This window comes from Cinclus cinclus, chromosome 6 (genome assembly GCF_963662255.1).
Source record: "Cinclus cinclus chromosome 6, bCinCin1.1, whole genome shotgun sequence".
Classification (NCBI taxonomy): Eukaryota; Metazoa; Chordata; class Aves; order Passeriformes; family Cinclidae; genus Cinclus; species Cinclus cinclus.
The window spans coordinates 25,597,595-25,614,247 of record NC_085051.1 but is presented as its reverse complement, the minus strand read 5'-3'; the positions used below and the strand labels follow the sequence as shown (position 1 = coordinate 25,614,247).

The window sequence follows — 16,653 nt, the reverse complement described above, 5'->3', positions numbered from 1 at the left end:
CTTTCTATTATTTGCATGCAGCAATGTGCTTTCAGTCAGACCTGGGGGGAATATTCTCAGGAGTAAAAGCTCAGCAAGGTCTCCATGCTTCAATTAGTTATTTGGCCTTTCTGACACAGCTAACAAGGGTGTTAATTATTGCTATTTCGAGCAGTGGCTTTGTGGCAGAGATAATTGTCCATCTGGAACTGAGTGAATCTCTTTTCAGTAGAGCATCAGACAGCTGTTAGATTCTCACAACTGGAACAAATTGAAATATTTGTAATGTTTTTCAACTGATGAAAAATGTTCAGTATTAAAGTAACTGAGGGTTCACAAAATGGAAAGAAGCCTGTCCTTTTTCTTAGAGATTTTTAAAAAAAAATCTGCATAAAAACGGGTAATTTAAATATTGAAACAGTATGCTTGCCGATTATGAGGGAAGGGTTCATTATTACTTCTTCCCGTTGTAAGGCAGCTTTGGTGTTGTGATGTTCTCTATGTATTCAGATGTTTCGGATCAGTAATTGATTTGAAATTCCTCCTTGCTGAGAAAGGGCTGGTTTTATTTAAAGCTTATCTCAGTGGTCAAAAATGTATGGCTTTGCTCTGTGATTTTCAAAAAGGTTTGCCCGAAGATTTACACCTTGTATCAAGAGTATGTTTCTGTTTCTTAACTGTGTATGTTAGTGAAGCATGTAATTTTATGTAGTTATTTATTCTCTAAGTGAGCTCTCAGGTGCTCAGAGTTGGGTTGCTGAGATGTTAAGCTGGGTTACTTGCCAAGACACTATTCAGAACCAAAGATAATGATTTTTGTCCTCATTCTCCTTTACACCTCCAGTAACGTGACTGTCCAGAATTGTCACCTGTCCATTTGACCAGCAGAACATCAATACCTGGTATCTGTTTCCCACACTACTTTTTTCCTAAAATCTCTTGTAATCACAGCTAGAGGAAATTGCAGACCAAAGATCTTATCCTGCATGGGATAACATGGAGTGTCTGTGTTAATGTGTAGACCCACTGCCTTCAGGACAGATACAAGTAACTAACCTAAGACACGGGCTCAAAAGAGTAATACAAAATTATGGTTGTTCAAGTCACCTTTTCTACCCAAGGTGGTATTTACTTGTCTTAACCAAATGGTTGTACTTAATTAATTAATTAATGTAATATTTAAATTTTCCATCTCTCTTTTCTACCATCCCATTGTCCCACCTCTTTCCTCTATTCTTCAAACTATTACAGGAAGACAGCCAAATCATTTTGTTGGGAAACACCAGTACCCACGTGAGATTAGTATCCTGGCTGAGCATCTTCTGAAACCCCTGGAAGAGCCCTCCGTCCCAGGTACGTGATTCAGTACTAAAACCTGTCTCTTGGCTATAAAAGGTGGCTCTCTTCCTGTCTCCTGTGTGGGATCAGCCTGCCCTACAGCAATGAGACAACTATATATAATCCATGCCAAAGATGTGGAGTGTCAGGTAGTCTCTGTTTGGTTATAGGGAAGGGGGTTGCTGGAGCCCAGCTCACCAGCCCTGCAATGGCAGGTCCTCTTTAAAGAAAAGCAGAATTTCTTCAAGTGAACACAGAAGCTGCATGATTCAAATTCAGCAAGCATGGAAAGGCAGCTTAGGAACAAAAGGTATAAACCTGTGCAGAAAGTTGGGCATAGAAAGAGTGCTGAGCATGGAAGCTGAATAAAATGAGTGTAGAAAAGTGGTGTAAAGATGAAAATCCAGGGAGAAGTATGTGAGGATTAGGAAATCCACCAAAGAGAAAAATTGGATGAAAAAGTAGGAGAACAGGGAACACTGGAGACTAATTTACAGAGAGATTGCCACTCTGGAGGACAGATAAGAATTGTGTGGGTGAGAAGAGCTTTCTAAAGGAGGAGAGGTGTTCTTGAGGCTGTTTTGTGGCCAACAAATACCAGTGTGTGACTGTACCAGCTCCTGAAGGCCATATTCACCAGGAATCTGTACTGCTGTCTGTTCCCATTAGCTCAGGGGAATGCTGTAATGCAGCTGGAATTCATACTGCATTGATCCATCTGCACGTTCACAGGATGATGTCTGTTAAGGACAGTTTTGCTTGCCTTTTCCTTTGAGCAAGATTAGAGTTTCTATTTTAAAAGTTTGTAAATTTTACCTCTATTTTAATCATTCAGCTCTTAAACAGTTCTACTTTTTACCCTGGCTGTTGTGCACAAATTGCAGAACACAGTTTTTAGATACATTAATGAAAAGTTTTATTCTTAGTCCTCATCTAATTCAGTGGAGAAGATGGATTTTTTTGGGGGGTCTTAGGAAATAGTTGTGAAATGCAGGACATCCTTATCTGCTGCACTGTTGTAGAAACAAAAGGATAATACTTAATGAGAACCAGGAAAGAAATTTCTAGGGGAAGAACAGTCGCTACAGATGGTAGCATGAGGCTACCTGTCCCCTGGCTGTTTCTGCTGCCACAGGCTTCTTGTACAAGCCTGAGACAAGTCCCTTAAAACTTTCACTGTGTTTCATAATTGGTCACTAGTTGTAAAGGCAGATGTTTTCAATCCCCGTCTCTGTACACATGGTTTAGTTGTCATTCGGAGAGTTGAACATCTTGCTTCAGATGGGCACTGAGCAGAGGAATTTGATCATGTCTGTGAGACACTTGGATAAACCCCTTCTTAGAAGTTTAGTCCCTCTTCCCTTTTCCTTTCTCCCCACACACCCAATTGATAAAGTTTCTCTTCAGCCCATGATTTATCAAATAGTGTGCAGGTAATAAGGTGAGAGAGGAGAAAAGAAAACAGTGACCATAACAAAGCAGTATCTGTGCTATGGCTAGAAGAAAGTGGGTATAATGTAAGTACTGAGAAATACAGGGAAGCTCAACTCTTGCTGTTTTGGTCACAGGAGACACAACTGTTGTTCTGTGGTGGTTCTCAACATGTGGTGCCAGTGGTCCTCACGGGCCAACTCAAGCTCAGTGTGACAGTGCCTACAAGAACAGCAACGTCTCCGTGACTGTGGAGAGGGAGGGCAGGCTCCGGGGAGTACAAGTCTGGAGAGTGCCAGCCACAAACAGATACAGGTGAGGATCAGTGTGTGCTGGGGGGCAGCCACCTCTAACTGCTTTTTGTTTGTGGAGTTTCAACAAGCACAAGTGTGGGACCACCTGTACTAAGTGGGTGGAGGGGACAATGAATAAATAGGAGCAGTAGCTGTAAGGATACATATTTGAGCTACTGTGAAGAATGAGAAGGTGAGCAGTGACATAGAAGAGATCAGAAGAGGATTGAGAGTGAGCATGCAGTCAAGTAGAAGTTCTGCCATCACCTCAGTCCTGTAACCTTAGGCTTCTGGAGTGGGCTATACCAGCTCATGCTATTTGCTCCTGCAGTCTCTGTTTCAGTACCCGGGTGAGGGTTGTTCTGTCCTCTTGTGCATCCTACCTACATGGGTCTCAGACAAAGAATAGCCACAAGCTGCTACAGCAGGGGAGCCTGCTCTGGAGAAATACCAGAAATACTTCTGTTTGGAAGTGAAGGCTGGGGGGACCTTGCAGATGGATTTACTTTGGGGATGAGAAGTGTGAGAGTTGTTTCCTCATTTATTTGCTTTGTCTTGCAGGATTTCTGCCTATGGAGCAGCCGGGGGGAAGGGAGCCAAAAACCACAATAAGAGGTCCCACGGGGTCTTCATCTCAGCCACCTTCTACCTGGAGAAAGATGAGCTGCTGTACATCTTAGTGGGGCAGCAGGGGGAGGATGCCTGCCCTGGGGTGAGGGCCACAAAGCACATGTGGGCAGAGATCTTGCAGATACTATTCAGTGGGTGGCTTGGATTTTGTGATAAAAGATAGAAATCCCAGAATCCAGAAACGAAATCCAGTCAGGAGACAGGAAAGAACTGATGAAAGAAGTTAGAAATAATCTCAAAACAGATAAAAGGAACACTGGAAAGAAAAACAATCCCAAAATGCACTAACAAATATAAAGCCCACAGCAACTTTGCTTTAAGCTCCTGGTGTTTGAAACAAGTTCTTCATCAGCTCTCTTGTGATTATGTAAGCAGGAAACTCATAGGCAAGTGATGTGCTCCCTCTCTTGTTTTTCCACAGCCTAGGGTTTTTTCTGTCTGCTGTTTTTTTTCAGAAAATTTACTATTATTTATGGAAGCATCCAGCAGTGTTGTGGCTGCACTGTGTTACACACTCTCTAAGCTTAGAGACTAAAGTCTGAATCCAAAGCCTACCAAAACCAGGGAGAATCTTCCCACTAACTCCAGCGGGCCCTGGATTAGGTTTTTGTGATGACAAAAGAGTACTCATGAGAAATAGAAATTCTGATGACATGAACACTTTTATATATGTGTCCCCTAAATGCTAGAACAAATCATCTGAAAGTCCTTTTGTCACTTAAGATCAAAAACTGCTTCTTTTCAGCATCGTGTTTTGATAGTGTCTTGTTCCAGAGATGCTGTTAACCCCTGCCCAGAAACAAAGCTGTTTTTTCCCCACAGACTGGTGTGTTTGGGGATGCATAAACTGTTCCCATAGGCATTTGAAGTTATTGTTTAGTTTCCCACAGGATATGATGTTTTACCCAGATGCTGCAATAACTCTAAATCCACCTTTTCTACACTTTATATAGTACAAGAATCATTATCTATTTAAATGAAAGATAAATTTGTCTGTCTACAGCTCCCTTTTCAGTGCACTCTCTTGTCTTAGGTCTTAATCTGAAAAATTGTCCATTAATCCCTTGCATTTCATAGTTTGTTCTCCAAATTGCAAATTATAACTCAGCACTATCTCCCTTTGGCAGGTGCTACTGGAAAAAGTTGCAGTTAAGTTTTCCCACTTCCAAAGCCCAAATATCTTTGGCTTTGGAAACTGTGATTTGGGTGACTAATATTTTTCTTTCTCTAAAGAAGTTCTACAGCTCCAAACCTTGATTTTCTTTCCTCAGATTTACCCCAGTTGCTTTTCCCTGGTCTTCATCTACCTTGCCATCTTTTGTTCTCCTGTTTCAATCAGCCAGACAAATTGCTTCACCAACAAGAAAGGCCATGCACCATCACTAACAGAATTGAGACAGAGCTCTCCCTCTGTCAATTTGCAATCAATCTCATTCTCAGTCTTGGCATGAGATGAAATAGGCAGAAAATGGAACATGTTCCACCTGAACGTGATTAAGAACTTCTTTGCTGTGAGGGTGACTGAGAACTAGAGCAGGTTTCCCAGAGAGACTGTAGAGTCTCCTTCTGTGGAGATAGTCAAAAGCCATCTGGACACAATCCTGAGTTACATGCTCCAGGGAAGTCTGCTAGAGCAGGGAGGTTGGACTGGATAAATGACCTCCAGTGGTAACTTCCAGCCTTCCTCATTCTGTGATTCTGCATGAATGAGAGGTCACAGGCAGTAAGACTGGCACTGGAATAGGCAACTGGGTCTCCAAATTGCTCTTCTAAGATCATTAGATTATTCTCAACTATGTGTGGGTCAACTTTGTTTTATGCGTTTATCTCCTTAAGAAATAAATAGTAAATGTGTCAGTAAGAAAGTTCTCAGAATTAATCCATAATCAAAGATATTTAAATGTTTTTGGCTATAAGAAGTTCTAAATATGCAAAGTATTAGTTATGTGAAATTGACGAGTTATTACATTTTTTCCTGTATGAATCTTAAATTTTATTTGCATGTGTAATGTGAGTTTGCAAATCAGAAGTTACAGACAGATCTATCCCTCAGCTGTTAGTCCTAATAGAAAAGGTCACTTTCTACAAAGATCCTCTACACACTGGTTTATATATGTCCAATACTCATGACAAGCATTATGACATTATACCGAAATACACAGACAAGTCTCAAGAGCTGGATTTTGCTGATATCTGAATCTGTTTCTTGTCTTCTTTCAGGGCAATCCTGAAACCCAGAAGATCTGCTTAGGGGAGTCATCTCTCATAGAAGAAGATTACAAAAAAAAAAGGGACCTGAAGGAATGGGCTGGAGGAGGTGGGGGTGGAGGAGGAGCAACCTACATCTTTAGAGTGAGTATTTCCTCTTTGCATCCTGCCTGAGCAGTGTCCAGCAGAGCAACTAGCTCTCACTGTCAGTCATGGCATATGATAAATTTTAAAAAAGATTATGAAAAATTAAACTTCCTCTTCTGCCTCTCTCTTCTCCTCTTTCTGTCTCTGTTTTTTATCTTTTTAGTTGTTTATCTCTTTTCATATCCTTGTTCATATTTGTCACTCACTAGGCTAGCTGAACTGGTTCCTCAGTCCTTAACAGCTCACATGTGGGAATTACACCAGGATCCCACTTTAATGCTGGCAGCAGTCCTAAAAAAAAATGAATCACAAAACCTTGATGTTCAGTTAAATGGTTACTTTTGTACTCAGGATGTGAAATATTTTTGTAATGATTCTATGAGACAAGCAGTAGCATTGCCCTGGCCTTAGGCCATTATTCTTTGGGATGCTTTCATGGTCTTTGATAAGTTTGTGTGAGTTCACATATCCAAGGGATGTGAAGCTTTTCTGATGTTTGATGGGGGGTTTTCCAGCAGAAGGATGGGATTTTCGAACTCTTGCTCATCGCAGCAGGAGGAGGAAGGAAAAGCCTACCTGATGGCTAGGACAACTCCCTGGATGATGCACCCCCTGGAGCAATTTGAGAACAGCACTGCAGTACCTGGAGTCAGTGGAGGACTGGGGCAGCAGGTGAGACACTAAAACCGCACGAGGTCTGAATCAGGTGGCTGAATACACTCACTGCCTTGTAGGCATGAAGTGAAGGGCCCTCTTTTTGGAATTTTTCTGTGGCAGTAATTTTTAGGAATATGCTGGTAGTCTGTAAAGGATATCTTCTTATGTTGTGTCACCAGATAAAAACAGAATGTACGGGACAGGTGATGAGTGCTCCAGTAGAGGCAATTCCATAGGAGGACTATTCTCTTTCTATGAACTGAACCAGGGAAAATGATGTTTGGGGATGGAGCTTGATCCTTCACAATATAACAATGGCCTTTGGAGACAGGACTTTTTCGTCTTACTCCCCTTAAACCTTAACAACAACAATTATATTATGGGAATTATACCAGAAATGGAAGTTTATTTATAATCTTGTGATGGCTGTGACTAGAATCTATTCCTAAGAGATAAAAAAAAATATAGTGGTTGTCGATCTATTGCTGTAGCAGGCTTACAGAGGGGCCACTAAAGTGAGATGTAGAAATCCAATTATTTTTATTTCCCCGGGGAACTCAGCATCTTACATGGCTGACTGCCCTAACCTGTTATCCTGAAGGGGAGTGGTAGGCTCCTTATTGTCTTAGCACCACAAGAAATTGGTGCTGAGGTATTGGTTTATGCAGCACATACCACAGGTCTGCACATTAGATTTGCTGTTTGTTATTGCCCACGCAGCAAGGAGCTTGTCTATATGTTATCTTAAAGTTAAAGAAAGGTTTACCTTGAGCTAGGTACTTAAGAAAATTAATAAGGGCTCATTTCTGTCTCTCTGCAAAGCATCTCTGCTTGTGCTTATCCCACTGTTCTTGTTTTCTTTTCTCACTCTCTGACTGAAGGTGGGAGGTGGTGGCTGGCAAGATGACAGTCTGCTTCCTCAGGCTGGGAAGTCTCTTCTGGAAGGTGGAGAAGGAGGTCAAGCTTGTCCCCAGGCTCTAGCCAAGCTCCAGTGAGACCACCTCTGGTGGTTTTGGTGGGAGGAGGAGGAGGCTTGTACTTCTGGGGGAGGAGGTGGAGGGTACAGAGGTAAGCCTGCTGGGGCAATAGTCATAGTGACTAATTTTGTGCCCTTCAGAGCAACCTGCAGGTCAGGGAGTGTGTTCTTAGTGCAGAGGTGCATGGCTGCAGGAGGTGAGGCACAGATACTTCTAGCTGAACAGTATGAAACCCACCCTGCCATCCACCATGTCTTTGTAACTGGGAAAATCAAGGTTATAAAAGTGTTCCTGTGTGATTTAATATTTGGAAGGTGTGATGAATCACCCCTTCATCTGTTCTCAAGTTACCCATGGAAAACGTTCTATTTCTTTTTTCTGTTTGAAAAGAATGCATTTTCATGTTGCTAAACTGAGAAGCCTATGTTAGATAAAGTCACTTCACTAAGCTTGGTACTGGCTGGGTCAAGTGAGGGTTTGACATTATACACTCCAATATCACTGGAAGGTTGCAGAGTGACCCCAGGTGATAATGGGAATGACTGCAAACCTTCAGAGACATCACATATTTTGCAGCATGCAGCACTGATCAGCTAGCCATACTCTTCTTTCCCCAGGGGGCCATGCCTCTGATAGTGATGATATCACAGCTGGTGGGCAGGATGGCATCTCTTTTGTGAACCCCATAGGAGAGATCTTCTTGCATCCCTTGGCAGGTACAACATGGTTCTTATTCTCATTTCTTTTCTTCCTCCTTTTTCCTTCTTCCTCTCTATTTCCTCTTTCCTACTTCTTTTTCTCCTGTCCTTGTTTTTTATTCATTTCATTGAAGCTTATTTCACGCTGCAGGGCAGATATTTAGCTGTGGTCATTTGTTTAAATATTTCCTGGGACCTTTTTTCTCTCAATCTCTAAACCAGGAGAGACACCATTCATCAGGTTCAACCACACATCCTCAGTCCCTGACTTTTCCAAGTCAATTAATTTCAAGGCCTCTCTGTTTGCTTAAGGAACCAAATATCTTCTTCCCTACTGACTCCCATCAGGCTTCTGACATGTCCACACTGTGTTGGACTATCTGCTCTCCTGCAGAGAAGGAGAGAAGTTGTAGGTACATGCTGGGTTTTGTTTTGTTGGGGTTTTTTTACCTCACTAGAACAAGATAGGAAAAACTGAACTAAGCCCACCTGTTGTGTCTGATTCCTTGTCCAGCTGTGGAGAGTCACGGTGAGGTGGAGGTTCAGATCTATCTTAACTGCAGCCACTGCCACTCAGACAACTGCAAGCGGGACCCTGACACCAACCTGCCAGTCTGCCAGTGTGAGATGGGGGCTGTGCTGGCCAACGACAATGTCACCTGCACTGGTAAGTTATGAAGTTTTAGCCTCATTGGATAACATCTCTCTTCTTTATATCATATCTCCTGCCTTTTTTGATGTTCAATTCTCAAGTTACAGCCAGTGGCTCTGGTGGACAAGGTGTTGTGAGAAATGTTGGTCAAATATAGGACTGAAAATTCCTGCTGGCCTTTGTTTACATGCTGAGCTATCTCTCTAGCACCATCTCCAATATTCACATTCAGATTAGGCAGGAGATAAAATATCTGTAAAGAGACTTGGTGTGAATTTCCTGAATGAGCTCAGTGTATCAGATATTTAAGCATAAATACCTCTCCAGGATAACGTACCACCTACTGCTGAGTTATTTAAGCCACAAATTGCTTCCTTCCACAGCAGTTTCCCACTGTGCCTGTCAGCTGATTCCTTGTACTCACAGTTATTTCCTTTCATGGTCTCTTGGAGCTTCAAAACATCAAGACTGTAGAAATTTTCAGCTTATGAGTAGTGATGTTACCCATTTCTAGAAAACTGAAGAATGGATAAGAAACCTGCATTTTATCAGTTTGTGTTCTATCTTCACAATGATTTAAAAATTATTTAAGTACTTTTTCAACCTTCAGGGCCATAGAGGGATTTGCTGTAATTTTTATAAGATTCTCTGATGATGATCTCTCTACTGTTTTCTGAAATGCAAACAACTTTCAGAGGGATGCTTTACAGGGAGCTCTTGTTGTTTTCTGATTAATGGACCTCTATTTTTATTCTTCCAGTGCTCCAGGGTTCTATACCAGAGGGACAGCTGCCTCTCCCCCTCCTCTTAGCCGTGGTGTCTGTGATTGTGGTGCTTGGAATGATCCTCACTTGTGGCAGCCTGTCTATCAGTAAGACAAACTTACTTCTTATCACCCCTTGACCTGTTTTTTTTCCAGTTAAATTAGACAAAAGGAGACACTTGGCCATGTGCCACTGTTTTCAATACTTGGAGCCAAAACGTTGTGGTCTCCCTAGTGGATTGGCAGAACAAGGTAAAAGAAGCGATAGAAAACATCACCACTCACAATTAGGCCCAAACTTAGTCCCAAAGGGCAAGGACTGGTCTTCCCTGGTACTTGTCACAGAACAGAAGAGCCATGAAAGCCTTCTTAGCAGGTGTTTCTGTAGCAGCCACTGCAATACTGCATGAAATCACAATCTGTAATTATGTATATAATTCATTCAGAGACACGGTTTGATTTTTGGGACTTGATATCAGCAAGATGTCTTGTGGAGCACCGTTCCTCAATCAACTTAGGAAACCTAAGTTCTTCACAGGTGATTAGGTGCCTGCAGGAATAAGACTGTTTGCATATCCAGTATTAAATCACTGAAGACTGTGAAGAAGAGCACGATACTGGCAAACCAGAGATGTTTCTGCACCATTTATAATTATGGGATTAGTGTCATTCTGTTCTGTGCGGCCAGCATTATCTTTTCTGTCCTGCTGTAGATCTTGTTTGTGCATTTTTATTCATCTCCCCACCTGCAGTTTATCACCTGAAGAAGCAGCAACTGGAAGGATCCAGAGCACGACTGCAGAGCCCAGAATACAAACTGAGCAAAATCCGTACATCTGTCATCATGACCGATTACAACCCCAACTACTGCTTTGCAGGGAAGGCTGCCACTCTGAGCGAGCTGAAGGAGATCCCACGGAAGAACATCTCTCTGCTTCGGTGAGGAAACAAGGGCCACCTGTAAGAGCTAGCTGCAAATCACCCCGTCCAAGTCAGCCAAAATAGAACAGATGTGATGCTTGCTATGTTCTCTAAGATAATTTGATTCCATCAAGTTCTCAAGCAGAAGTGTAAGATCGTGAGTCTCCTGTTCTATGTTCCCACACATATTCTATTCTGTGAGTAGAGTACTTTGCTGTGATTGTGTTTTTATTGCACTTGCCTCCAGGCAGTAGCTCCCTTCCAAATATATAGCAGTATGTCTGTTTCAGCATTTCCTATCCCAAGGACATTTCCTGACACAGAGATACAAGCTAAGCTACTCTTCAACATCCAGATGATACTGATCAAGGTTATATAAGCTGTAGAGGGAACAATTTGATTGCTTTTATGTCTTATACAATCTCCTGAAGACGTCAGTTTCTAGCCTCCTTATTCCATTGTCCTCCATTTTTCTCGTCTTTCTTTTGCCATACCTGGTGATAGATCCTAGGATTGAGCAGGCCTATTTTTGGTCAGAACCATCAAGGATCCAACCTCCCTTTTTTAGTGACAGAAAACACTGATAAGCTATTTTCAGAAGCTTCAAAATGAAATCAAAACTCTGTTTTTGATTCGTCTTGGACTGGATGGAAAGAAGAGCTTGGCCATCTCTGGATTCAAGGACATACAACATCTGCTCCCTCTCTTCTTTCCTTGCAGGGCACTCGGACATGGTGCATTTGGTGAGGTTTATGAGGGAACTGTGGTAGGCATTGCAGGGGACCCGAACCCTCTGCAAGTGGCTATCAAGGTCAGTATCCACAAATTTCTTATATAGCAATAATTTCCCATAAGAACCATGTTACCTTATCACTATTCCAGCTAGAAATGCATGAGTATCACATGTATAATGGCACATGCATATGTGTGATGCAGGCTTGGACACACTGCTGCATCCAGGCATTATCAGCTTTGATTTGAATGCTTTCTCACAAGTTTTTTCCACACGATGTATTTAAAAATGTGTGCTGTTTCTCAGTTACTTCCATTTATACTGAGAGTAGTGCTCTTCTACTGTATGTAAAATTTTCAGGTAATCTTTTGATATTGCACAGTGTTAAAGATGCTGTTGTGAATATATATTGCTTTTTCACACTAATTTCACTGTCATTAATGGCAAGAGACAACAGGCTGGTTTTCTCTGAAATTACTGCCGTTGCGTCAGGATTTGTCAATTACTCAGCCCTGAAGTTAAGGATCCTCATAGTCTGCTTCTGTTATTTTATAAGCTTGTGACTCAGAGAACCAAATCTATGAGTTCAGCTCAAGAACATAGCCTTCATAAATTAAAAAAAAAGAAGTTCTACTGTTACTCATCCTGTCTTTTGTGTTATGAACTTTCCTGTGACACTGCAGAAATGTGGGTGAAAACCCAAGACACTAGTAAGCAGTTGGAACTGCCCAACCTAGTTTGACTATCCAGACTGGAAGAAGCACCAGAGGACAGTGGCAAACAGATCATCAGCATGTCATTCATTTTTGATAATCCAGTTCATCTGTATCAGTAGAAGATGTTGTCCAAATCTACTGGCAAGAAAGAAAGCTACAGGGGTGTGTGACACAAGTATTTAAATCAAGTGGCTGTATGTGACATATGACATGCAAGCATGTACTTCAGTGTGGACACAAAGAAAGGGGAGAATAAATAACAATTGTCATTTTAAAGACCTTTCTAGGTCTATAAGTCCCCATCTAATATTTTTCTTGATATTTACCTGAAGATATATTTCTTCCAGAATTGTGCATAGAGTTCAATTTACACAAAAATCTTCAAATAGGACACTGGTTTCCTATCCTGACTTTAACTAGCAAATGGGTCACATGCAGTGCAATAAACTGGCCACTGAAAGGATAAGCCCTTGCTCTTAGTTTGCTGAGGTGATTTACACGTTACATGCTCATTCTTTTCTTTTTTTTTTTCTTTTTTCTCTGGTGGTCACACAAATATTCTCAATTCTTTGGTGGGATGGCCCTCACTGCCTTTACATCTCAACAGACCCTGCCAGAAGTCTGCTCTGAGCAGGATGAGATGGATTTCCTGATGGAAGCATTGATTATCAGGTATAGTTTAAGGGTTTTTTTACTGATGGTGGGCAGGGGGAAAAAGAGAGATGCAGGTAAATATCAAATCATTTACTCCTTTACCTGTGCTCAGAAAAGAAGTTCAGTCTTATTTTTCACCAGATGGCATTTTAGTAGCATATAAGGTACTACTTGTTTATCTCAAACAAGATAACTGAGGTTCTTTTGTTGCCTGTCTCTGGTGCTTTACTGCCAGTAGGCAGCTTGGCTGCACACAGCAGAGGGATGGAGAAGAGAATCAGGACAAAAAGGCTCATGATTGAGAAAAAAACAGTTTAATAGTTAAAGCAAAATCTCTGTGAGCAAGCCAAGCAGCACTGAAGAATTCATTCCCTACTTCCCATGAACAGGCACATGTTCAGCCATCCCAGGAAAAGACAAATGCCAAACTCTGACCCTTTCCCCTCCTCCTCATTCTTTCTCCAGCTTTTGTAGCTGAGCATGACACCATACAATATGAGATGTCCCTTTGGTCAGTTGGAGCCAGCTGTCCTGGCCTTCTCACTGTGGGGGGAGGAGTATGTGTGTGAAAGACCTTAATGCTGTGTAAGCACTGCTTAGCAGTAGCAAAAATATCAATGTGTTATCTACACTGTTTTGATCACAAATACAAAATATAGCACCATATGAGCTACTGTGAGGAAAATTAACTCTATCCCACCCAAAAATCATTGCAATTTAACAAAAACTTCTGTTGATTAGTTCTGCTGGTCCTGTTTAAAGGAGCAAGAAGGTACAACATTTTTGTATAAACATGTCCTGCATTTGATTTGATGTCTTTGCTTGGCAGAACCTTTATAAGATCCTATGTGCACGACCTTCTGACAGTGAATTATAAGATCTGTAAAACCTTCTTGGAAAAGATAACAGCCACTTCTATTACCACCTGTACTTTAGGTGTTCCAGACTTAGAATTTACTTCATTAACAGAAATCCATAATCTTAAAACAATAGTAGGATCAAGGGTGACCTTAAAATAGTAGCATAGTTGAGGTTGATTGTAAATATTTGGAATTTATGTATTTTGAATTTGTGCAATGTGAGGTTCCTCTTCTCATTGTTTGGCCCAGCTCATACTTAGATGCTGGTTTTCTGTGATTAAAGCATGAATGTCATGACACAGCACCACTCCCTACAGTCTGCAAGAAATTTGGTAGCTGAACAGGAGGTAACACTGATGTATGTTTTTTTAAAGAGCAATTTTAATCAATTAAGGAGTGCCTTGATTCACTCAGTAGCACGACTCTTTCTCTACCCCAGCTTCCTCTCTATTTTTAGTTCCTTTTTTATCCAGGTAATGATTATCTAAGGGAAGACGCTGCTGTCTAATGACTGAGTCTTACTGTGCTTCGTGACAACCTCAGCTTCCTTTTGTAAAAAGCAGAATCACATAAGGAGCTGCTGCAGTAGGTATTAGCTGAGTCCCTCTGGCAGACTAAACACTGAACTGAATCCCCCAAACTAGATAGCACTACGTCTAAAATAACCAATGCTGCATTCAAATCCCTACCAACCAGGACTTTGTATTACAAATGCCAATGAAATTTGCATTCTAAACTTTCTTATCGCTCTCATGTCACTCTTATCTTTCAGTTAGTGTGTCCATTAAATTGTCTTCTGCTTTGCTTTTAGCTTTTCATACCATTTGTTGAAGACTTTTCATGGGCAAAGCCAGGCATAAGCCTGTTCTTGGGGCTGTCATAGCCAGAGAGGCATTTTGATATGGCTGAAAATTTTTTGGTAACTGCATCAGGATTTGCTCCAGTCCAGTTTGTTAAATCTCAAGGCACAATGAGAATGGATGGATGTTGGCAAAGATCCTAATGCTGTGTTTCTCTTCCATGCGCTGTGACCTTGGCTTTCAGCAAGTTCAATCACCAAAACATCGTGCAGTGCATCGGTGTCAGCCTGCAGACCCTGCCTCGCTTCATTCTGCTGGAGCTCATGGCTGGAGGAGACATGAAGAGCTTTCTTCGGCAGAACCGACCCAGGACGGTGAGAGAACTTCCCTGCAAGGCTTGCGGTTGACTTTAGAATGTCTGGTTTTATGTTTTTATGAATTGGAAAAAGGCACTGAAGCCAAGCTAGGCTCTGTGTGTGTGTCCCAGCTCCCACAGACTTCGGGATATCTGTGTCTGTTTGCTTGAAGCAGGTGTCAAAATCAAAGCAGGGCCAGAAACTCCAGTCTATTAGTAACTGAGGAGGTAAAATCCTATCCTGCCATTCTAGACTTCTCTGTCAATTAGACTATAAATAATTGGTCTTTCTTTTTTCCAATACCTTCTTTGTTTTCAGTGTACTGTGATGGCACGTGAGGAACTAAAGTTACAATCAGAATTCATAGCACTAAGTCCTCAGCAGGTGTGCATCAGCACCATGTGGAGAGGCACAAATTTATACCTGCTGAAGAGCTGAGCCTAATGGGTTTGATATGTCTCAGACTTTGATTAGCAGTGTAGTAATTTCTCTTCACCCTTCCTGAGCACAATAAAGAAGTTCCTAGAGAAAAACTGACAAAATTTCCCTATGGAGAACTATGTAAGGGGGTGAAAATAAGCTGGGCTCCTGGATAAAGTCTTCTTTATTGTTCTGAGGGAAGTGCAGATAGTGAAGGGTTAGTACCAGTCCTGAAGTCCTCTAGTAAAGCATCCCGTTTTTGCATACTGCTCCTGAGGGTAATCACTGTTCTACCAGGACAGATAAGCTGATGAATGCTGATGTTGGTGTAAAGATGTGCACTTGTGCATCTTTACTCTCTTTCTCCTCTTGTTCATGTGCTAATTTCTGTTGATAATTTATTGGTTCACTCTTTAAAAGTGGGTGGGGATTTTTTCTCTTCTATCTCACCTTTTAAACCTGCTAGACTCACATAACACAGCCAGGAATAGTTCTCTTCCACCCTCTTTAACAGGCTATTCACACCAGGTCATAAATCGCTTGCCAGCTTGCACTCCGGTACAGTGCTCAAGAGAGGTGAAACCTTCTGAAAGTTTTTGGGATTAAATAAGAGTTTACTCATTTTCTAACTCTTTGCTTTGATCTGCTTTTTATTCCTCTTTGCTCCTCACTCGCTTAACCTTTCTCCCATCCTGTATGTATGTCTCTCCCTTTCCCTTCTTCTGTCCTTCTCTAATTATCCCCTGCATGAATTACATTCTCCTACTTTACTCTCCTTCCCTTACCATTTAATGTCCTTTTCCAGAATCAACCATCCACGCTAACAATGCAGGACCTGCTGAATATAGCTAGGGATATTGCCTGCGGCTGTAAATACCTGGAAGAGAATCATTTCATCCACAGGTGAGGAGAAACAGTCTCTTCTGAAGTGTCTCACCGTGCATGAGGCTCATACACCTTCTATTTGCTGTGGATTAGACAGGACTGATCTCCACAGGGGAGACAGATTATTTCTTCTACCAGTGCAGGCTTGTGCTTAGATGACCCCCTGGATCTCCCTGGGTTTTTTTTAGGAGTTAGGCTCTGCACTGTTCTTTGCAGTCCTGGAGGGAGAACAATGTTCTGTTCCAAGTGAGAGGGTTTAAGTTCTAATTTTCTGGTGCCTGCAATGTGAAGACAGTTGAGATTAGCCCTGTAGTCCACTAGATGGTAGTGTCACTCTGTGTTGGCTGATAAAACAATAAGGCATTTATTTCCTTTCTCCTAGCCCTATCTTGACTTAAATGCTTTCCCTATCTCACCAGCACAGGACAGTCCATAATATTTGAGCCAAAGATTAGAGAAGGGTAGAGCAAGGATGACAGGAGCTAAAAACACATCTCAGGCTTCCTTCCCAGCTCAGTGGCTGACCTGCTTGCAT

General features: G+C 41.7%; 1 protein-coding gene across 1 annotated transcript in view; it reads left to right on the top strand.

The window, feature by feature from the left end:
- LTK (leukocyte receptor tyrosine kinase) overlaps positions 1-16,653 on the top strand; it is a 56,835-nt gene that overhangs the window by 33,726 nt on the left and 6,456 nt on the right. Inside the window, 17 exon segments of the mRNA XM_062495365.1 lie at positions 1,231-1,332; positions 2,886-3,063; positions 3,603-3,753; positions 5,892-6,023; positions 6,542-6,634; positions 6,636-6,698; positions 7,565-7,675; positions 7,677-7,703; positions 7,706-7,751; positions 8,278-8,376; positions 8,873-9,025; positions 9,771-9,881; positions 10,526-10,712; positions 11,415-11,505; positions 12,751-12,815; positions 14,702-14,831; positions 16,039-16,136. Coding sequence (XP_062351349.1) covers positions 1,231-1,332; positions 2,886-3,063; positions 3,603-3,753; positions 5,892-6,023; positions 6,542-6,634; positions 6,636-6,698; positions 7,565-7,675; positions 7,677-7,703; positions 7,706-7,751; positions 8,278-8,376; positions 8,873-9,025; positions 9,771-9,881; positions 10,526-10,712; positions 11,415-11,505; positions 12,751-12,815; positions 14,702-14,831; positions 16,039-16,136 — 1,837 coding nt within the window.